Source organism: Phaseolus vulgaris, chromosome 2 (genome assembly GCF_000499845.2).
Source record: "Phaseolus vulgaris cultivar G19833 chromosome 2, P. vulgaris v2.0, whole genome shotgun sequence".
NCBI classification, from domain to species: Eukaryota; Viridiplantae; Streptophyta; class Magnoliopsida; order Fabales; family Fabaceae; genus Phaseolus; species Phaseolus vulgaris.
In genome coordinates this window covers 6,006,010-6,029,172 of record NC_023758.2, presented here as the reverse complement: position 1 = coordinate 6,029,172, position 23,163 = coordinate 6,006,010, and the positions used below count along the sequence as shown (strand labels likewise).

The window sequence follows — 23,163 nt, the reverse complement described above, 5'->3', positions numbered from 1 at the left end:
TTCTATTCTACAAGTTCCAAGTTAGACGGCTACATTTACCAAAATATTTAGATTTAGATAGTAAGAGTTCCAAATCTAACACAAGAAAAAATTATAGTGTTAAAATGTACAAGAAATTTCTATGAACAGCTACAATTAACTTCCTCGCTCTCCTCAAAACAGTCAAACCTAATAAAAAGAAGTAAAAGATCTCTTAATTGCAGTAAAATGTCATAGTTATACCCACCATGGCTTGTCTATTAGATCCTTCGACAACATGTACCTGAACCGAGAGCTATAAGGTATCCATTCTATGATCTGAGATGACTTTTTATTGGATTTACGACCAAGGCACTTCTGTATTGAATCATGCAGTTTCTTGTCAACACTTTCCATTACCCATCCAAGGAGATCATCTAAACTGATTGATGCTTCTCTAGAAAATCTTTCCACCAATTTAGGGACAAAAACTTTGCTTGACTTCTTTACAAGTACATTTGCTTGAAGAAACTCTCTTTTTGCAAAATTCAGCTGTTCTCTTATATTTGATGCAGTGTAGACCTTTAGCTGCAGCTCAGTAACAAGAAAAGTATTGATAAACTATTTAAGAGAGCAGGAAGTGATATGGATGTAAATGTGAATATCATACCCTATATTTTTAGAATTTCTCATATTACCCTTTTTCTTCGCTTACTATACTTCATCAATGCATCAAACATTGATCAAGATACAGACTCAAGAAGAGCAAATCTTTAACTAACGACACAATTTGTCATTGAGATTAAAACTGCAATTCTTGGAAGAGAAGTAAATGAAAGAAAATTACCACAGGATCTGACAATGCCCCAGTGCAAAGGGCAAAGCAAACAAGGGGTTGGAAATCATTAATATACAATTTTGATTGCTTTTCTTCACCATTTTTCTTCCTCAGAGCTGCAGACACAAAGCTTTCAAGCCACTGTGTTTGACAAACAAAAACAATAATCAGATGAAACATGAGATGCCATCCTAACATCAAAATTTGGTATTAGAATTTTTCACTTCAAATTCTCTTTAAAAAATCAGAATAATATTAGGAAAAGAAATAAGGTTCTAATGGAGTTCTAAGCATCTCACTCAGAAAATAATTATATCAAAACTTCTTGTACAGTCATGGTCTTCCCTTTCCAGATGAGAAGCAAACCCTAGGCCCTTCTGGCTTAGGATAAGGATTAGAGGAAACAGTCCAATTCTGCTGTCGTCCATCTAGTGAGCTAATCAAATAGGACAAGATCATCCTATTCTGTTCATTAAGTTAAATTTATACAGAAAAGGAAGTAGGGTTAGGAAAAATAATGACAAAGATAAACAATCTTTTCCCCTTTCAACCTCATCTCAGAGAACCAAAATCACATTGTCCAGTCTCTTTCTCACAAAAAAAAAACAATTTATCAACAAAGACTAACTATCATGAGTGTTACTATTTTAACTATTGCTCAATTGTTCTTCCTTTTCTGTTGCTGCTCCTAGTACTTCCACAAGCACCACAACTGTCCCACATCTATTGCCACTACCATCACTATCACCCTCCTTTCGTGAGGAGAATTTTCTTATTTGTACACAATTTATATTCGTATCTACTATGACATATGACACGTATCAAACACTAGATAAGATTATCTTATCTAGATTATATCTTTGCCCACATTGATACAACTTTCTTATCCACCCTTGTCTAGTCCTGACCAGTAAACAACCCTATTAGTTTAGAAGATCATTGGTGATGGGGATTGTAAAACCATAGCAGTGCAATACCAATTTAATGATATCCTCATTCAAATTGATACATTAATGTCTTACTGCAGAAATATATGCTTGTTGCAAGCAGCAGATGCAAATCAAAGGAAGAATCTGTGATTTGTAACCCTCGGGTCAAAACAGAAAGACATATATAGAGAGAGTTACACTATTTGGACCAATCAAAATATTCCACCATTTAAATGCAACCACAAAACTGACAACTCCTTAAATATTTACAGGAGCATTTGTTACACAAGTGTCAGATGAGTACCCGTCCAATGCGGGGCGTTCGGAAGCCAAATATCGCTTGTTCTATGGCATTTGCACTTATGATATGACCACCAATATTGTAAGCTGCCTGCACTACACATTGTACTCATCATTTCATATTTTCCATGACATATCAACTAAAGTATAATTAAGAACAAGATTGTACCAGTGAGAAAATGGAAGTTCTAATCTAAAGATGTATCTCTATGATATTATGTATTAACGTAAGTTACTTCTCAATGGCATCTAAATGGCCTCGAAATAGCATAGCATCTTTAGATGATATGCCTTTTGACAACTTATGCCATTTAAATGGTAACAAGTAATCAAGAGAAGGTGAATGGGAGTTTCTTTTTCTTCCTCCTACAAAGGAAGATTTTAGTTCATGTTCCATGTAGATGTGACTTTGTTGGATTAGAAAATTTTGAAATAAACATTATTTGGATATGGTTCCTGGTCTAGGCATCGCACTTGACTGAACAAAGATTGGCTGAGGGAAAGCACTTCAGGGAAAGTATTATCCTTTTTAAGTTTTAATAAACATTCTTAAAGTGTTAATAACTTGAGCTGACTAAGTACAATATCCAATTGAATAAAGAAATAAACTACCTTGTGAAACAAGGCCAGCCTCTTCAGAGAACCCTGGGGAATTCCATATGCTAAATATGCCTGTTAACAGTAAAAGAAAGTTATACATGCTGAAAGTAGGCTAATTAAAAATCATGGTCATGTGAGAGTGAATACTACATGCATCACAAGAGCATTATGCACGTTGATCCAGAACCCAATCTGTCCATCGTGTTCCATTTGACTGATATTCACCCTTTCAAGTTGTTCAACTAGTACTCTGAGGAAGTGAGGAAGGAATGGGTTAAGTCCACAATTCAATCATAAGAATCTAGGGAGCTTTTGGATAAAAATAACAAGTACACAGAAAACTAGAAATGAAATGTCTTCCCTTAATAGACTGTCAGTTAAGTAGATTAAGAAAACTTGTTGTGTTCTCACAAACTTAAACTGTAAGGAATTACATTTATATCAGGTTTTCAAATAGTTTATTTTTGAGATATTCTTGATGTTTAGGGTTTAGGGTTTAGAATCTATTGACAGCCTTCCAGTAGTTTGATTTTTTTTGGCTGCAGTATTATAAACATAAGTCACAGAATACTTAAGCATCTGTATTGATTTGATACTACTACTTAAGATGTCTAGGAAAAAAAAACTGTAAATCAAATAACAAAAGTTGTCTAGAAAATCATTGTACAGACCACGATAAACATATAATAGTGGGTAATCGTAAATAACTCTTGCTAAAATTGCCACAGAACTATTAGTTGTTGAGTTTCTAATTTTTCAATTGAGGAAAAAATTTCAAGGTATGCCACTGCGTTAAGATTCTTTGAAATTGCATGAGAAGCACCTTCTTGGCACTCATATTATTAATATAGCATCATCTTGAAGCTATCCTATTTAAAGAACCAACCTGTAGTTGTCAATGGCGTAAGAAGCATGTGAAGAATGACGTTTCCGAGTAGCAATCCAAGATATTTCCACTACTGATTTGTGAGAACAGTCCCGATCCTCTACAACAATACCATGTCTTGGCCGTATAGCATGAGTGGATGACCTACTCTTTTCAGTATTTACAGAGGTTGCACTACGGAGCCAGCAATATACAGTTGCCATACACTTTACCATCTCCTCAGAGAGCCTGTTCGGGCACAAGTTTAGATGATCTTTTAATGTTCGCAATACTGGAGTTTTCTCCACTCTGGTAAACTTCTCATGAACCTGACACGATTAAGGTCAAAATGTTGGAACAAACATGAGAAGAAAATTTTTAGTATATTGGATTCTTCTATAGGATGCAATTACGTATAAGCTTTTTCTGTTCACAGAAAAAACAAAGAAAACGGGTAACTATAGCCATATATTATACCTTATGGGAATCAGGACAAGTCTTTCCAAAATAAACTTTGCCCTTGCCACAAGATAAAGGAGCATAACTTGACCCAAAAATTCTATTCTTCAAGTCATTGTTAGAAGCAAGAGCTTGCAAGGGTCTCAGGGGAAACATTTTTGATGAACAGAAAGCACTTGAAATTATACTTGGATGCTTCCTAGATTCGTGCTTTGTGTGAGCAGGTGAAGCCACCCCAGAATTTTGTTCAGAAGGTGGCCTGCTAACACAATGTTCAAAAATACTTCTGTACATGGAAAGCACGTGTTTCTCACGGCTTGTAACTTCTTGTTCAAGTAACTCAATTTCAGCAATTAAATCTTTTGTCTGAAAATGGGAAAAAGGAAAAAATAGTTAATTTCTATAAAACCAATGATTACTTAATACTTATGGCCATAACTTGAATGAGAAAGATCACATTGGGCATTACACATGTCAATCAAAGTTTGCAATTCAAGCATAGTGTCCCTTTATTCTTATCACAAGTTATAGTTCTTTTGCAAGTGAATCAACTCCTCTAGTCCTGATAATTTATAATCCTAAATAGCTTATTCTATGTTTTGTCGTGTTTGTTCAAACTTGAACACTTCAGTAACATAACATGTAACATAACAATACTTCTGTCGGAAGACTAACCATACAAAGAATTGCACAAGATAATAGTAAAGAACCAAATTAACCTGAAAGCAGTTGTTTGGTGGGTGTCCATGAATGGTTTATTTCTCTACCATGTCCACTAATATCTTAACAGATTAAGAAAGTGAGAATAGAACACAGAGGCCCATGCTTAAGTAGCAAATGTCAAATTACCTGAGCAGCAAAGTGCCTGTGTCCAGGTGATAAAGTACTTGAGGCACGGCCCATTGCTTTCTCAAGCAGGATACGCATAGATTTTTCCTGCTGTAGGCGTAGCTGTAGCTGCTCAACCTGCAAATCAGTACATCATATGATTTGGGCATCGACGAAATACTAAGCTATGACCATCTTACAGAAAAATAAGAACCAACACGAAATGTTTCCCATGTGTTTCCATAGAAGGGATAAAATACAGAAGATGCATTTCCCCAAAACACACTATGTTTTCTTAAGCTTTGCTTATATCCATATGAATATTTTCTACAATTCTTTTCCATTGTGATTTCTTGATCTTACGATGCTTCTAAGCTTCTCATTATTGACAACGATCTGTTCAGGAATTGTACCTCTCCTCCCGCCACAAAGTATTTTCAAACTTATTATCCACTGAAAAGAGTATGGCAAATACTAATAATATTACTTTATATCAATTAGTGCCACGTTCATATACTCAATTTCTTTCCTTCTAAAGAAGGTCTCTTCAAGGTATATACCCCAGTGTAGTTGGAACTTGGAAATCCAGATTTTCAACTTCGAAATAAAACTTCTACTGTACATTAAAGGTAAAAGAAAAAACATTAACTCAATTTTGGGGGAAAGGTGAGAAAACCAAGAAGCAGTATAGTGTCATTCTGAGTCATCTCAGCTTGTGTAAACTTGAAAGAATTGTCAACAAGAAATATCTAAGAATCTAGATATCCAGAGATAAATTCCACCAAACCAAAACAGGAGGGAAGACCCACTCTGATTATATACAAATATAACTTACATCTTTTTCCAACGATGATCTATGATTTGAAAAAGTTTTCTTGTTACGGGTGAGGTTGTCATGTAACGGACTTGGTACCCTAGAAGCCGTCACTGAAGTTGGTGAAACCTGTACATAGCAACTGAATTACTTTCAATTCAAAATTACAATACTCTATATCCGTTGTTTCCTCCAAAGGATTATAAGATGACTTAAAAAGTAAAAGATCAACTTTATACTTCAATCTCACAACTCACAAGAGATTCGTCATAGCCTTTCTCTAAAGGATGTAAAACTACACCTCTGGAAAATTTCAGGTTCCTGTCAGAAGAAGCACTGAGAAGTGCACAACAAATCACATAAATGAAGCAACTCAAAACGATAACAGCAATTTGTCAAAAAAAATAAAAATCAACACTTACCCTAAAGCCTTCTGACCATAATCCACAAAGTACCCCACCCAAACCAAGTTTTTTTAATTCGTTACTTCATCAATATATTCAGTGGGAACCTATCATTCTCTCCACTTTTTATTTTTTATAATGCTCTTGAATTCAAACCAAAAGAAATTACAATTTTCATTTAAAAGCCAAATAGTTAAACTTCTTCACACAAATGGAGATTCATTAACCAATTTTTATTTATTTCTTAAAAAAATCCTTAGCTTAAAAAAGTTATTTACTATGTTCTCCGAACGTTATTATAAGCAAAGAATACGGAGGCACAATTGAGTTTCAGTTTAAGCAAAAACAAAACCTGTTAGAGCGCCTGTGTACCCTAGAATTTGCACTCTGAGGCTCAGCATATGCACCCACTTGTGCATTACCGTCTTTGTCAAAAACAATATGAAAGTCAAACTCACCCATCATTAATTCTTAACTAATCTAGAAACCCTCTGGCCTTCTTCTTCATCTATCTATCCATCCATCAACAACACTATCAAATCCCACACACTACTATTTACTACACAACGGAACACCAGGGACCGTGTTTCAAATGCAAGGGAGAGTGTGGGCCTCCAATAATTAATTGAGCATAACTGAGACGAGGATGCTTAACATAGAAGAAGAATCAAATTGAAAAAAGAATAAAAAATAAAACAAAAATGCGAAACAGTGAAACCGTTTTTTGGGCGAAGGAGAATGTGAAGTGAAATAAATAGCAATAATAGTTACCGAAAGACTGCGATGATCTGAGAAAGTGGCTGACTGCACTGATCGGAATTGAATTGGATGGGCACTGAGTTGTTGGACGCATTCAATGTTGCGATTTAATTCGTGTACCACTCTTCCACACCCTCTCTCTCTCTCTTACACATGCATCAATGTTGAGTTGGTGATGGAAACGGAAAGTGTTACTACTATCAGCAATGCAGATTCGGTGATTCCACCCGTTGATGCTTTGAATTTGAACTGGAAGTGTTGCTCACACACATTTACCCGCCAATTTCTTTGCCCTTTTAGCTTCTCTTTTCCACTTTCCCCTTTCTCAACCTTCACACTTTTGGATTTTAGCTTTCACTTTACCTCTTTTCTTGTAATTTTTATTCATAATAAACAAATAATCTCTATTTTTTAGGAGTTCAACATTCTAGATTTGGATGCGTAAAACATTCTCATTTATGAGCTATGAATTCAATTGTTTGTAGATGTCGAATACTCGTATCGGACACTGACACTCGCATGATATGATACTCGTAGGTATCCATGAAGTGTCCGATTCAAAAAGTATTTGTTAAATTTCTGAAAATTCTAATACGATTTTAACATAATTTTAAAAAGAAAAAATACATTAATTTTCTAAAAACTCAAACTTATTATATAAATTTTTATTATGATTATAAAAATAATAAACAAATCATTTTGAACCAATCATGAAAAACATCTTTTTACTCCAAAAAAATTAATCTTGAACATACTAATGCACATAAATATTTATTGTCAATTTATATAATTCATAATTATATAATATATAGATTTGTATTCCTGTGTCCTACATTTTAGAAATTATACGTATCTTCGTGTTCGTGTTCATGTCGTATCCGTATCCGTATCAATGTCTCTGCTACATAGTTTATGAGAGAATAAAAATTCTAATTTAACGTAAAAACAATTACCTTTTTGAAACCTTTTTAAAGATGTGGAAGACCCAAAAGCAATTACATTTGATCCAAACACACTGTAAAATAATTTTAAAATAAACGTTAGCTATTTATAAAAAAAAAACTTGGTTAATAAAAATTTTAAATTAATCAATTTTATTAAAAAAATATTTCTTTTTCCAACTTGAGATATAATTGATCAATACTCAATTATAAAACCTCTAACCTAATTCTTGAGCCATATTGGCTCAGTGTAAAATTGTGTCCATAGATTATAGCCATTTTGGTTAACAGTGGCGTAAAAAAAGTTTCTAAAATTTTGTAAGAAACTAAAATTGAGTAAAATAGAAATAATTTAAAATATATATATATATTGTTCTCGTCGGCTCGAAGTCGGTCAGAGTATGGATGAGCTCTTCTCAGATTCCTTTCAGGTGGTCGGTCGGTGATTGAGGTGCTTAGGAATGACCTCTAGACTTCAGCAAACCGATCTCCTGGGGATGAGGAGGGTTCCACCTGCGATTGCACTCCGACGCTCAAGTCAGTGAGAGCACTAAATATAATGTGTATGGTAAAATATACAGCAAAGATGCAAGTTAGATACTCCCTGTGGGTGGTTGTCTATTTATAAGCGTACGTGGGCTTGAATTTCTGACCCTGATCTTTTCTGGCATTAATGTGTCATTTCACAGTAACTTTCTATAAAATTTGGATATAAAGTATATAAATCAGAATAGTTAAACAATGTAATCATGGATACTGAGGATAATATTTATTACGTTATCGGGGATATGCCATTTATATTCATTACGCTATCGGGAATATGATATTTATATTTATTACGCTATAGGGAATATGTGTGTGTAGGAAAAACGTTATATTTTCCTTTAGTGGAATTTGTCCCTTGTTCGCGTTGCGCAACACTGGGCCAAGGCCAAAACAGGTTGTGTTTTTGGGTCTGTTAGGTCAGTTCGTGGCCCATGCTGAGCTTTCACGTTGTACCTTCCCCAGATGGGCCCTTAGTGAGCTCGGCCAAATACCTACCCGATTCGGGACAGTACACAGCTCCTCAGCCTTGGGCCGAGCCTACGAGGCGCAAAGGCTAAAGCGCTATGGTGAGATCAGCAATTTTCCTGACTGTGTGAAGGACAGAGGTTGGTCCATATTCCACTTCGTGTGGGTCTATGGTGAGATCGGCAAACTTCCTGGTTGTGCGAAGGATAGAGGTTGATGGCATTTTCATGTGTTCTTCTTGAATCAAAGTAGAAAAACGTGATGCGGAAGCAATGGGTGAGTGAAGCAAAGCCCTCCTAGGAGTTGTGTTGGCTTTGAAGGTGCATGAGGAGTGTGATGTTTGAGTGGTTCGGCCAGCTCAAGGGAGAAAGGTGAAAGGATTGAAGTTTATAGCCTAGATTTCTAGGAGAAGTAAAGCTAGTGCACAAAATTGGCAGCATAACAATACTCAATTAAACTTGAAAATACAAGGTGTAGGCTCCTCCTTTTATAGGCTAAGGAGGACCATAATGCAACCCTAATGCTAGCCAAATGAAATGTAAATGTGAAGCACATGGGTGCACATGGCACATGGGTGCACATGGGGAGGGGTGTGTCTAGTTTTTATGCTCACCCCCTCCATGGTCTTTCTAGAATGTTCACACAAATATGCTTTTTACACTACTCTAATTACTAAGCACCCCTAATGGGCCTTTATGTAACAATTACAAAGGTCTTCTCTTCCCAAAACCGTAGCTTTGACCCATGTGTATGTGAAGCTAGACGGTCTAGAAGGAATCCTCATCATGGCCTAGACGCTCCTTATGTAGCCGCTCCTCATCATGGGCTAGACGCTCCTCTTCATGGGCTAGACGCTCCTTTTTGAGTCTAGACGCTCCTCATCATAGGCTAGACCGTCTAGTCTTGGAGGCTTGGCTTTCATCGTGTGGTGAGCTTGGGCCCTCTTCCATCAGAGGTCGGTCCACATTCCACTTTGTGTGGGTCTACAGTGAGATCGAAAAACTTCCTGGCTATGCGAAGTACGGAGGTCGGTCCACATTCCACTTCATGTGGGTCTACGGTGAGATCGGAAAACTTCCTAGCTGACCATTGGGTTGTCGGTAAAGGAAATGGTTGAGCCTTAAAGGTGAGAGATGGTTGGTGGCGTTTAACCGTCAGTTGGCCCAACTCCTGCTATCGACTCATTTTTCAAAATGAATAGCTTATTAAAAATTCAGGGTCCAAACCCTAGCAGGTCGACCACGTCGGCCCAACTCTTGATAGTCTCGGAACGGTACACAGCCCCCCAGCCTTGAGTTGAATTTAACAAGACGAAAAAGCTTGGAATGTTAATCCTGCAAACTTGGATACCGAGACGCTTGGCAGGTCGATCAACTTGGCCTAAAACCTGGTAGGTCGGCCACGTCGGCCCAATTCCTGCCATTGACCCATTTTTCAAAAAGAATAGCTTATTAAAAATCCAGGGTCCAAACCCTAGCAAGTCGGCCACGTCGGCCCACCTCCTGGCAGTCCAAGGTTCGTGGTTGAACTAGCCAAGTTGACAACTCTAGTGGTTGGTCTTGGTTGGACTACTCGTGTTCGTTATATGCGCTACCAGATTGAATTCTGGTGTCAGATTTAGGTCGAACTGCTCAAGTTCGTTATGCAGATTAGCGAACTACTCAGGTTTGTTATTCAGATTACCGAACTGCTCAGGTTCGTTATGTACGCTACCAGATTGAATTCTGGTGTCAGATTTAGACCGAACTACTCGGGTTTGTTATGCAGATTACCGAACTACTCAGGTTCGTTATGTACGCTGCCAGATAGAATTTTGTTGTTAGATTTAGGTCGAACTGCTCAGGTTCGTTATGCAGATTACCGAACTACTCAGGTTCGTTATTCAGATTACCGAACTGCTCAGGTTTGTTATGTACACTACCAGATTGAATTCTGGTGTCAGATTTAGGTCGAACTACTCAGGTTCGTTATGCAGATTACCAAACTACTCAGGTTCATTATTCAGATTTCCGAACTACTCAGGTTCGTTATGTACGCTACCAGATTGAATTCTGATGTCAGATTTAGACCGAACTACTCGGGTTCGTTATGCAAATTACCGAACTGCTCAGGTTCGTTATTCAGATTTTCGAACTGCTCAGGTTCGTTATGTACGCTACCAAATTGAATTCTGGTGTCAGATTTAGGTCGAACTACTCAGGTTTGTTATGCAGATTATCGAACTACTCAGGTTCGTTATTCAAATTTCCAAACTGCTCAGGTTCGTTATGTACGCTACCAGATTGAATTCTGGTGTCATATTTAGACCGAACTACTCGGGTTCGTTATGCAAATTACCGAACTGCTCAGGTTCGTTATTCAGATTTCCGAACTGCTCAGGTTCGTTATGTACGCTACCAGATTGAATTCTGGTGTCATATTTAGACCGAACTACTCGGGTTCGTTATGCAAATTACCGAACTGCTCAGGTTCGTTATTCAGATTTCCGAACTGCTCAGGTTCGTGATGTAGATTACCGAACTACTCAGGTTCGTTATTGTAGCGACCAGATTAAAACTCTGGTTATTTTTCGATCGGACTACTCAGGTCCTAAGTGACGACAACCAAATTTAAATGATTATAATCATAACAGATCTAAATAACAACAATTGCTATTTTTCAGGATAAAATCTCAACAAATTTAAATGATGATAATTATAATAGATCTAAATAATAATTATATTGGGACAATAATAATTTTGATCGCACAGGGCGATAATATTCTCTGGTCGCACAAGGTGATAATGAGTCGGTAGGATTCCTGTTGAACAGTATAAATAAGCAAGAATATATAATTGTAAAGTACCCTCCTTAGATTCCACGTGTTGTCAATACTCCAACGATCAAGTGGGTAAGAGCATAAAATATGTCACTGAAGTATGTATGGCATAAAATAATACTTATCTTATTTTTGGGATTCATGTTCTATTTATAAAGATTTGTCTGATCTTCTTCCAATTCGTCTTTTTTTTTTCTTACAAGAATAATCTCTCAATAGATTTAAATGTTGAAATAAGATTTGCATAAACAATATCAAAATCATATGTATATCTTAAGTGATTGGTGGTAGTAGGGACAGTTTTACCTACCCCAAGGTGGGCGCCAAATGTTCTCGTCGGCTCGAAGTCGGTCGGAGTATAGATGAGCTCTTCTCAGATTCCTTTCAGGTGGTCGGTCAGTCAGTGAATGGGAATGACCTCTAGACTTCAGCAAACCGATCTCCTGGGGATGAGGAGGGCTCCACCTACGATTGCACTCCGACGCTCAAGTCAGTGAGAGCACTAAATATAATGTGTATGGTAAAATATACTGCAAAGATGCAAGTTAGATACTCCCTGTAGGTGGTTGTCTATTTATAAGCGTACGTGGGCTTGAATTTCTGACCCTGATCTTTCCTGGCATTAATGTGTCATTTCACAGTAACTTTCTATAAAATTTGGATATAAAGTATATAAATCGGAATAGTTAAACAATGTAATCATGGATACTGAGGATAATATTTATTACGTTATCGGGGATATGCCATTTATATTCATTACGCTATCGGGAATATGATATTTATATTTATTACGCTATAGGGAATATGTGTGTGTAGGAAAAACGTTATACTTTCCTTCAGTGGAATTTGTCCCTTGTTGGCGTTGCGCAACAATGGGCCAAGGCCAAAACAGGTTGTGTTTTTGGGTCTGTTAGGTCAGTTCGTGGCTTATGCTAAGCTCTCACATTGTACCTTCCCCAGATGGGCCCTTAGTGAGCTCGACCAAATACCTACCCGATTTGAGACAGTACATATATAAACAGAGGAAAGTCACTATATTATTTGAATGAGTGAAAAGGTGAGTCAAGAAAAGAAAATTATCTAATTAATTATTTTTTCTATTTCTTTCTGTTCAAATTTTGTTTTTAATGTGTTCTAATATATACATTGGTCCAAAAACAAGTCTTGACATTTAACATCTTGGAACAGTTGAACATCACAACATCTTAACTAATTGTTTTTTTTTTTTAAAAGACGAAATTTTTATTGAGTAAGACTTTAAAATTTAATGAGGAATTACAAAAGAATTATCCTATGAGACTCAATTAGCTATCTAACACCATTTACACTTTTATTTCCCCATCTAGCACCTTTTTATTTTTATTTCCCTATTTAGCATCATTTTGTTTTTATTTCCCTATCTAGCACTACAGCAACATTGCAACAGGTCTTTCATGTTACGAAAGACTATTTGATGGAACTCAGAAATGAAGAGTATTGGCCTGCATACACTGGTCAAATACTATGTCCAAGTCCCGACATGAAAAGAACCTCAAAGGAAAGGCCTAAGTCAAGTCAAATAAGGACTGATATGCACATAAGAGAACAACATGATCGAACAAAAAAATGTTCTTATTGTCAAACACCAGAATACACAAAAAAACACTTGTCCCAACATTACTGGATTGTGCACCTCTCGTCATTAATTATGTTTCATTTTGCACAAACTATTTAATGTAACATTGAAGAAAATATTAAATAAATGGTCATCTTTAATTTATTTTTCTTTTCATAATCAACATATACGTATTTAGTATCGCTTTATATATCTTATCTTTATCTTGTTTGATTTTTTTTTATATCTTTTATCTTTTTCTTATTTTGTTTTGCCTTTATTTTATATCTTTTATGTTTTTAGTTATTATTTTTTTATGTCATTCTTTATTTATTTTTTATTTTTGTTTTTATTTTATTGTTGTTGTTTTTTATTTTCTATACTTATTTATTTTTGCATTTTTTTCTTCTCATAAGCATTAAGTGTAGCATTTGCATTAGTTTTTTTTTTAGGATTTTGCATTTAGGGTAGCACTTCAATATTATTTGTGTGTCCATTATTAATTAATACTAATTGACTTTGGCTTTTTTTATAATTATGTCCTGTATTTTTTACTTGAAATTAACATGATTACATCATCAATAATAATAAAAATAAATACTAATTTATGTTTATAGATTCAACTTTATGTTGTTGTAGGGTTTAATTTTTTATTTTCTTCATTTAAAAAAAATTAAACTAAACATTTTTAATTTATTACTTTTTTATTTTTATTTTGTAAAACTCATTTCTTTATTCATTAATTATATTTATAATTATTTTAAACATTAAAAATATTTATTTTTTAATGCATTCAAAATTAAAATTATCAAAAAAAATAATTGATTATTTTTTATTTATTTTTGAAATGGTGCTAGATAGGGAAATAAAAAATAAAAGGGTGTTAAATAGGGAAATAAAAACAAAAGGGTGCTAAATAGAAAAATAAAAATAAAATAATACTAAATGAGAAAATAAAAGTGTAAATGATGCTCAATAGGAAATTGAACCCATCTTATAAAACTCCTTATTAAATAATTGTTTTATCATCTCAATTTTTTACTTTATTGATAGTGCTTTTGCAATCACAATATCACATATTTCATAATACCTAGTTTTTAATCAGCATTTTATCTGAACAATCGTGGTTAACATAACCCTAAATAAATAGTACATATTTATAATAGTCATTATATTATTTAATAATTTATCTAAAAAATCCATCATTAGAATAAATGTTCATTTCACATATTTTCATCTTAAGAAATATTTGTATTAATATAAAATTATTTAATATTTCGTTCTCCATACGTGTGCTTTTAGAAACACAAAAAGTAAATTAATTTTTAATTTTGACAAAACTTGATCAAGGATTGTATGATTATAACTTAACAATTTGAATGACAATATTTATTTTGTATAAACTTGTAATAGCTATTAATAAACTTCCACTTATTTTAGAAAAAAACATTTCAACTTGAATTTGCTAAGTCATGTTCACACAACAATTAATCAAAATAATTTCTTCTTGCAAGTCATAACAATTATACTATAGATTTTGTAACAGTATTTGGTATTGATTGATGTTATTTTGTACCGATGATTGTACCTATAAGAGAAACTATTGTATTGAATTCAATTAATAAGTATAATATACACACTCCGGAATGTTCTGATTTAGGGAATTAATGCAAAAAGAAAAGACACATAATAACTGTTCCAATGAGGTGACCAACCACCACTTAGCCGTTACCATACTAATCATGACATTAAAAAATTCCAGATCCTAGAATAAAAAGTAATCTAAAATTCAAGTGTTGAATGAGATATTAAAAAATATAATTTATTTTATATTGTTACCCTTTGGATCGGATTTGATGTATATCAAAACTGGATTCAATAAATGTAACTCAACATAACTTTGGAGATCCCAAAATAATATAAAAAATTTATACACATATGTGAAATTATAGAACCATATACTATTAAAAAAATTATTAAATAAAAACTAATTTTAATAACAATAAATATTGATTAAATTAGATATTGTTTTATAGAAAAAATTATTAGTATCTAAACTAATTTTTAAATGAGTATCTAATTACACTATTAGAAAATCATTGAATAAAAACTAGTTTTAGAAATAAAAAATAATTAATTGTTATAGTGACTAAATTAGATATTATTTTAGAGATTAAAAAATTATTAATTACATTGCAGGTGGTTTTGCAGGTGGAGGATGTTCTAATTCGGCAAGGAAAAAACATTTAAGGGCGATCCAATCCGTCTATTCGGCCTCCACACACCGCCGACCACACATACCACCAATTACATTTACTGATGACGATTTCACAGCGATCGACCCCATGGTCATAACCGTGGAAATAGACAAGTTTGCAATCGTTAAGGTCCTTGTAGACCAAGGTAGCTCGGTCAACATCCTTTACTGGGATACATTCAAGAAGATGCAGATTTCGGAGACAGAGATACATCCTTACAATGAACAGATAGTTGGATTTTCAGGAGAAAGGGTAGATACAAGAGGATTCATTGACTTATTTACCACGTTCGGCGATGATTACCTCAGCAAAACTATTAACATACGATACCTCCTAGTCAACGCCAATACATCGTATAATATCTTGCTCGGTCGTCCATCCATTAATAGGTTGAAAGCCATTGTTTTGACCCCTCACTTAGCCATGAAATTCCCTTCGGTCAACGGGGATATAGCCACCATGCATGTAGATAAAAAAAATAGCACGAGAATGCTATGTAGCTAGCCTAAAGGTAGAGCCAACCCGAAGGCTTTATACCACGTCGGCCGACTGAACCCTAGAGCGGAGAGGTCGATCGCCAGAAAGACGTTCTAGAGGAAGAGGATTTAGAAGGCATTTAGTCGCTTTAGTCGACCTAGACCCCCGGCTGGATGATCCCCGAATGGAAGCAAGGGAAGATCTTCAACCCATATTCCTCCGCGACAAAGACCGCAAAACGCACATGGGAACATCTCTCAAGCAGAACAACCGTGAAGCAATCGGTAAGACGTTAACGAAGAATGCTGACCTTTTTGCTTGGACCGCTGCAGATATGCTAGGGGTAAAGTCAAACGTTATCACCCATCGATTATCCATCTATAAAGAAGCCAGACCGATCGCCCAAAAGAAAAGAAAGCTAGGTGAAGAATGACGCAAAGCCGCACGGGAGGAAACAGACAAGTTAGTACAAGCTGGTTTTATTCAGAAAGCCCACTACACAACATGGTTGGTCAACGTTGTGATGGTCAAAAAGGCGAATGGTAAATGGAGAATGTGTGTAGATTACACAGACCTTAATAAGGCGTGCCCGAAGGATTCGTACCCTCTGCCTACAATCGACCGACTGGTTGACGGTGCGGTCGGCCATCAAATTTTAAGCTTCCTTGACGCTTACTCAGGATATAACCAAATACAGATGTACCATCGTGATCGAGAGAAAACTGCGTTCAGAACGGCCTCAAGAATGCCGGAGCCACATATCAGCGACTTATGGACCACGTTTTTCACGAAATGATCGGTCGGAACATAGAGGTATATGTCGACGACATTGTCGTCAAGTCAGATTCGTGCGAACAACACATTTCCGATTTGAAAGAAGTTTTTCAGGCCTTGCGTCAGTACCGTATGCGCTTGAATCCAGAAAAATGTGCGTTCGACGTAGAAGGCGGGAAGTTCCTAGGCTTTATGCTCACCCATCGAGACATAGAAGCTAATCCAGAAAAATGCAAAGCAATCACAGAAATGAGAAGTCCCAGCGGACTTAAAGAGATCCAGCGGCTAGTGGGTCGTCTTACGTCACTGTCTCGGTTCGTACCCAAGCTTGCCGAACGAACAAGACCTATTATAAAACTTTTGAAGAAAATGACTAAGTTTGAGTGGACAGATGAGTGCGAACAGAATTTCCTCCAGCTCAAAACATTCTTGGCATCCCCACCGGTCATCCAGAAACCGAACACACGTGAGCCCATTATAGTCTACCTTGTTGTCTCCAACGAAGCAATAAGTTCTGTTTTGGTGCAGGAAATTGAAGCAGAAGAACGACCGGTATACTTCGTTAGCCGAGTCCTACACGGTGCGGAGATTCGGTACCAGATGGTAGAAAAAGTCGCACTGGCTTTGGTCGTTACCGCACGACGGATGCGGATGTATTTCCATAATCACCGAGTCATAGTTAAGACTAACTATCCCATTATGAAAATCCTCACAAAACCTGACCTAGCCGGACGGATGATAGGTTGGGCAATCGAACTGTCAGAATTCCATATCGAATACCAACCTAGGGGGGCCATTAAGTCCCAAGCCCTTGCTGACTTCACAGTGGAGCTCACTCCTTACCCGACCGAAGAGAAGACACCCCGATGGACACTATACGTGGATGGATCTTCAAACAGTTGTTCGTGCGGAGCGGGAGTTGTACTCGAAGGACCAAGAGAAATCGTTATCGAGCAAGCCATGAAATTTGAATTTAAAACTTCAAATAATCAGGCTGAGTATGAAGCAATAATCGCAGGTTTACACCTGGCAATCGAGTTAGAGATAACAAATATAACTTGTAAAAGCGACTCCCGCCTAGTCATCGGACAGCTCACAGAGGAGTATGAGGTAAGAGAAACATTGTTTCAACAATATTTCCATTTTGTGAAAAATCTTTTAAGCAGGTTCAAAGAAATCTCGTTCCAACACGTACGGAGAGAAAATAACACTCGGGTGGACGCTCTGTCAAGATTGGCCACTATCAAACAGAAAGGAGTCCATCGGTCGGTCATACACGTGACCCTTATTAAACCAAGTGTTGGGGCCGAAGAATGCATGGCGACCGATACTCAACCTAACTGGATGACTCCCATTAAGCAATACCTTATCGAAGGAATATGTGATCCACACTTGGAGAAATCGATGAAATAGCAGGCCGCTCGATACATACTCATTGACCAAGACCTCTATCGGAGAGGATACTCCCGTCCTCTCCTAAAGTGTCTCAGTCCGGAGCAAGTCACTTATGTGATGATCGAACTACACGAAGGGGTATGCGGAACCCATTCAGGAGCACGAACTATGTCTGCCAAAATATTGCGGGCCGGATACTACTAGCCGACCGTGCAAGGAGATTGCACCGAATATGTCCAAAAATGTGTAAAGTGTCAAGAGTTCGGCACCCTGTCGCACCAAAAACCAGAACATCTACACTACATCCTATCTCCCTGGCCCTTTGTGAAATGGGGGATGGATATTATTGGACCCTTCGCACCTGGAAAAGGGCAATGAAAGTTCCTGTTGGTCGGCGTCGATTACTTTACCAAGTGGATAGAGGCCGAACCATTGACGGCCATCACCGCCCGTAACGTCCAGAACTTTGTTTGGAAAAATATTATTTACAGGTTCGGCCTAACTCAGGTTATTATCACCGATAACGGTCGACAATTCACCGACCGAGGGCTAGCTGAATTCTACGAAAAACTCCACATTAAACATATCACTAGCTCGGTCGAGCACCCACAAACCAATGGTCAAGCCGAAGCCGCCAACAAAGTCATCCTCAACGAGTTGAAGAAAAGACTTGGTCCAACCAAAGGAAATTGGACTGAAGAAATGTTAGAAGTTCTCTGGGCCTACCGTTGTACCCCTCAGTCGACAACTCAGGAAACACCTTACAGTCTGACGTACGGCACCGAGGCCATGATACCAGTCGAAATTGGCGAACCTTCATTACGCCGACAAACGTTAGACTTAGACTTGAACAGAGAAAGCCTACTGGTCGGCCTCGACCTCATCAATGAATTAAGGGATAAATGCAGGATAAGGGAAGAAGCGTGCAAGATAAGGGCGGCAAGAAGATATAACTTGAAAGTGAAGCCACGAAGTTATCAAAAAGGAGATTTAGTTTGGCGCATGCGAAGTGACACTCGGAAGGACGACGAAAAGTTTTCAAGCAACTGGGAAGGACCATTCCGTATTGCCGATACAGCAGCAAGAGGAGCATATTACTTAGAATATTTATCAGGAAAATCCATACCGAGAACGTGGAATGTCACGCATCTCATGTTCTATTACAGTTGATAAATAAATTTAGTTTCGGTGCACTCTTTCCTCGCTCGGTCTTTTATCCCTAAGGAGGGTTTTCGATCGGGAAGGTTTTAACGAGGCACTTTAAAAATTTCGTCTTCATGAAGTCTTTACCCATTTTTGATCAGGAATTAATATCAATTATTAATTAACCGTTCGTTCGGTCAGAATTATAACTTCAATGTTATCCGAATCATAACTTAAACGTTATTTCCCAAATTTTTGGTCAGGAATTAATATCAATTATTAATTAAACCATTCGTTCGGCCAGAATTATAACTTCAATGTTATCTGAATCATAACTTAAACGTTATTTCCCAAATTTTTGGTCAAGAATTAATATCAATTATTAATTAAACCGTTCGTTCAGCCAGAATTATAACTTCAATGTTATCCGAATCATAACTTAAACGTTATTTCTCAAGTTTTTGGTCAGGAATTAATTATTAATTAACCGTTCGTTCAACCATAATTATAACTTCAATGTATCCGAATCATAACTTAAACGTTATTTCCCAAATTTTTGGTCAGGAATTAATATCAATTATTAATAAACCATTCGTTCGATCTGAAACCATAACTCAAATGTTCTTTACCTATTGTTGTTCAGAAATTAATAATTCATTATTAATTAAACCATTCGTTCGGTCGATTAACCGTTCATTCAGTCGAGTAGTCGAGTAACCATTCATTCGGTTAGAGTTATCACGTATTGATCAGGCAATCACATATCGACAAGAATACTTAACAACAAAGCATCATATGGATAATAAAAGAGGAAAAGACAATTGTTCAAAGCAGTTAAAATATAAAATATAAAACAATAAATTGTTTTCGGCCCACACCACGGGTCCAGGTAAAGAGTATTTCAGACGATGTCAATAGTCTCATCCGGTTGCATGGTGGTCTCGTCCAGTTGAGGTGTCTCCACTACCTCATTCTCTTGGTCAACATCCTCGGCATCCTCACCCCCAAGCGGCATTATTTGGCCATTGATCACATCCATGCCGGAATCATACCTTGGGTCATCAGCCGGTATGCCGTGATAGAAAGCCACCTGACGAACGCCTTGGTTGAACGATTCCTCGTTAATGCTAAGCATAAAGCCCTGGAGTTGTTCAACTTGGGCTCTAAGAGATTCCTTGTCAACAGCCAATTCTTCTTTCTCCTTGACAGCATCAGCTCGCTCGGCCATCACTTGACTTAACGTAACCTTCAAGGCCTTTTGTTCTTCCTGGGCCTAACGTGCCTCATCCCGAGCCTCAGCAACGGCCTTCAAAGCCTCTTTTAGAGAGACGACCGATTCACTCAGCTGGGTCTTCAATTTAGGAATTGACACTGTCTTTGCCCTTTTCAACTCATCGCCAATGGCCTTGCTAACCACCGTCGCCCGGCACTGCAACTCGACCATCTCTTCGATTAAGTCCAACGTGGGAATAGCGGCCAGAACACCCTCGTCATTCGGGCGCAAATCAAACTGCATAGTTGGGGCCACCCTTACGAATGACCCCAACATGCTAACAGGACTACCGGACGGTGATCAGACTTCGGAACGGGGCGCCTTAGTCGATCGCCCCCTTTTTTTACCTTGAACTGGGGCGGTAGTGGGCTCGGCCAACACGACCTCCCGCTCGGTCACCGAGGGCGCGATCCCATCAAGGGCAAATATATTACTTTTCTTAGCTTGTCTCTTCAAGGTGTTCATATATTTCCTCAAGCTAGGATCCATCGTCAAGACAATATCTAAAAAACACATGCACAAGTTAGAAACATCGAATTATTAATGAAACGACCGAGAGAAAAAGGTACTCACCATTCAGGTCCGCCCATTGCTTGGACGACCCATAAAGGGCTACCAATTCCCGAGTAGGAAGTTTACACGGTAGCTGGTTTACAATCATCAAAATTTCTTTATCGAAGGGAGATAAAGATTCCTAAAACCGATGGTCAAGGGAAGTGGGCTTCTCAGTCCAGTGGAACGGGAATTTTGTGGTCCCATCGGCGTTATAAAACAAATCTCGGCCGTCCGGTTCAACAAACACTTTGAAGTAATAATCTTTAAAATTCTTATAGGATGTGGTAAATGCGGCAAAACGCACATTCCCCGGACGACTGGACAAGGATAACCAACCGACAGGAGTACTCAGGTGAGTATTATAGTAATATAAAAAAGACTCAGGGGTAGGCGTAAGGCCAAAAATTTGACAAATAATTCGAAAGGCTTGTAAGATTGCCCACAAATTTGGATGTAGTTGGGTCGGTGCAACATTGAGTATCTGAAGGACGCTCATGGTGAAATCATCAAAAGGAAAAGATATATACAAATGAGAAAAGAAAGTGCTATAAACAAAAAAGAAATCATGGGGAGCATTCTCCCGACCGTGGCACACACGGTCGGTCAATCCGCATATATCTACGGTCAGCGCCTCGGTCGGGCAGTCTGGCGCTAAAAAATTCTTATGACTTGAAAGAAATTCATCCAAATCATCAGAAGACTTAATTTTACTGGGAATTCGAAGGACGGACGGATCGACCCAATCATAGTTTGGGCCGTCCGACGACTGACTCGCACTACCAGATGCAGTGTGAGTCAAAGACGAATCCATATTATTAGAAGACTCTATAGAGGAAGGCATCACTAACCTCAAACTGTAGACTCGATGACGATTTTAACACGGGCAATAGACTCGGCACTCGGTACTCGGAGCAAGCAGCGCAAGATTCAGAGGGTAGAGGAGATTGGAAAACCTTCAAACTCATAAATGGGATGCTATTTATAGGCTGGGAAGTGAGAGTAGAGAGCCCTTGCGAACGTCCAACACCGTTAGATCAAACCCAATCCAACGGTTAAAGCACATTCGGCATACGAAACGGCGCGAGATCCTCACCGTTGAACCCATCAAGATGGGACAGCACCCCCCAAACGGCGGCTCTGCCATGCATTTAATGATGTCAGCTATCAAGCACTACCTCGGAAATCCCACACGTCTCATACGACTCTTCGGCTATCCACATCCTCGAGCCTGGGGGGCAAGTGTACCGGTCGGCACTGAACGACCGAAAGGTTTGCGTTAAATGAATTAATTAAATAAAAAACATGGTTACACGTGGAACAAGCAGTTACTTCTGCTGAATAAGTCAAACACGTTCTCTAGAACACTCCCTGGATTTCAGAAGGACATCAAGCACGACCCAGAGACCACGAAGCATGTCTCCAACCATCAGTTGTTTGGCCCACACGGCCAAAGTCCAGGTCAACCTACTAAAGGGGCAGCAGAAAGAGAAAAAAGGTACGTTTTTCATAAGATCAGAGAACTCTCACTTGAGCATCACCGCTGACTTGAGCGTCGGAGTGCAATCGCAGGTACCCCCACCGGCCGACCGAGGCACGCGAAGAGAAAAGGAGATTCGAAGAACAGGACAATCAAGAGTGAAGCAAGTACCGTGTATCGACATGGATCAACATTGCTCAGCCCCCAATATCCATACAGGTACAATTTCTATTATTGATGATTAATTTCTAAATTAGTATCTAATTAGCTACCAATGTTTTAACTACCAATTATTTAGATTCTAAATAATTTAGAAACTATTTATCAATAATAGAAACTAATTTAGAAACCTATAATTTTTGTAGTCTCTAAAATAATATCTAATTTAGTCACTATAGCAACTAATTATTTTTTGTCTCGGTTTCTATTCAATTATTCAATGATTTTGTTGTAGGTAACAATTTTAGTTTCTATTCAGCTACTTTTATTTATTGTGAATATATCTATTTTTGTTTCCATCATTTTTTGAAAAGTTGATAAATTTTTAGGTAACAATTTTAGAATCTAAAGTAGTTGGTAGCTAAAATCGTTGATAGTTAATTAAATATTAATTTTAAAATTTATTAATAATAAAACTATTTTAAATATTAATAATTTTTCTAATATCTAATTACCTAATTTAATCTATTTTAA

The 23,163-nt window shown here is 37.3% G+C and overlaps 1 protein-coding gene across 14 annotated transcripts; it reads right to left on the bottom strand.

Annotated features, from left to right (window-relative positions):
• Positions 1 to 34: 34 nt before the first annotated feature.
• LOC137810491 (uncharacterized) lies at positions 35 to 7,129 on the bottom strand. 14 transcript variants are annotated; one of them, XM_068611771.1, is made up of 11 exons: positions 6,767 to 7,129; positions 5,849 to 5,927; positions 5,613 to 5,733; positions 4,799 to 4,915; positions 3,968 to 4,315; positions 3,512 to 3,819; positions 2,776 to 2,875; positions 2,638 to 2,697; positions 2,030 to 2,116; positions 806 to 937; positions 35 to 546 (listed from the first exon to the last, which is right to left on the bottom strand). In XM_068611771.1, the coding sequence occupies exons 2-11, from the start codon at positions 5,860 to 5,862 to the stop codon at positions 217 to 219; spliced, it is 1,617 nt and encodes a 538-aa protein (XP_068467872.1). In that variant the 5' UTR covers positions 5,863 to 5,927; positions 6,767 to 7,129; the 3' UTR covers positions 35 to 216. The 14 variants fall into 14 exon arrangements, with proteins under 14 accessions (XP_068467872.1, XP_068467878.1, XP_068467880.1 ...); XM_068611777.1 differs by having other exon boundaries at positions 5,613 to 5,720; positions 6,767 to 7,115; XM_068611779.1 differs by having other exon boundaries at positions 5,613 to 5,720; positions 5,849 to 5,912; positions 6,767 to 6,970.
• Positions 7,130 to 23,163: the final 16,034 nt, after the last annotated feature.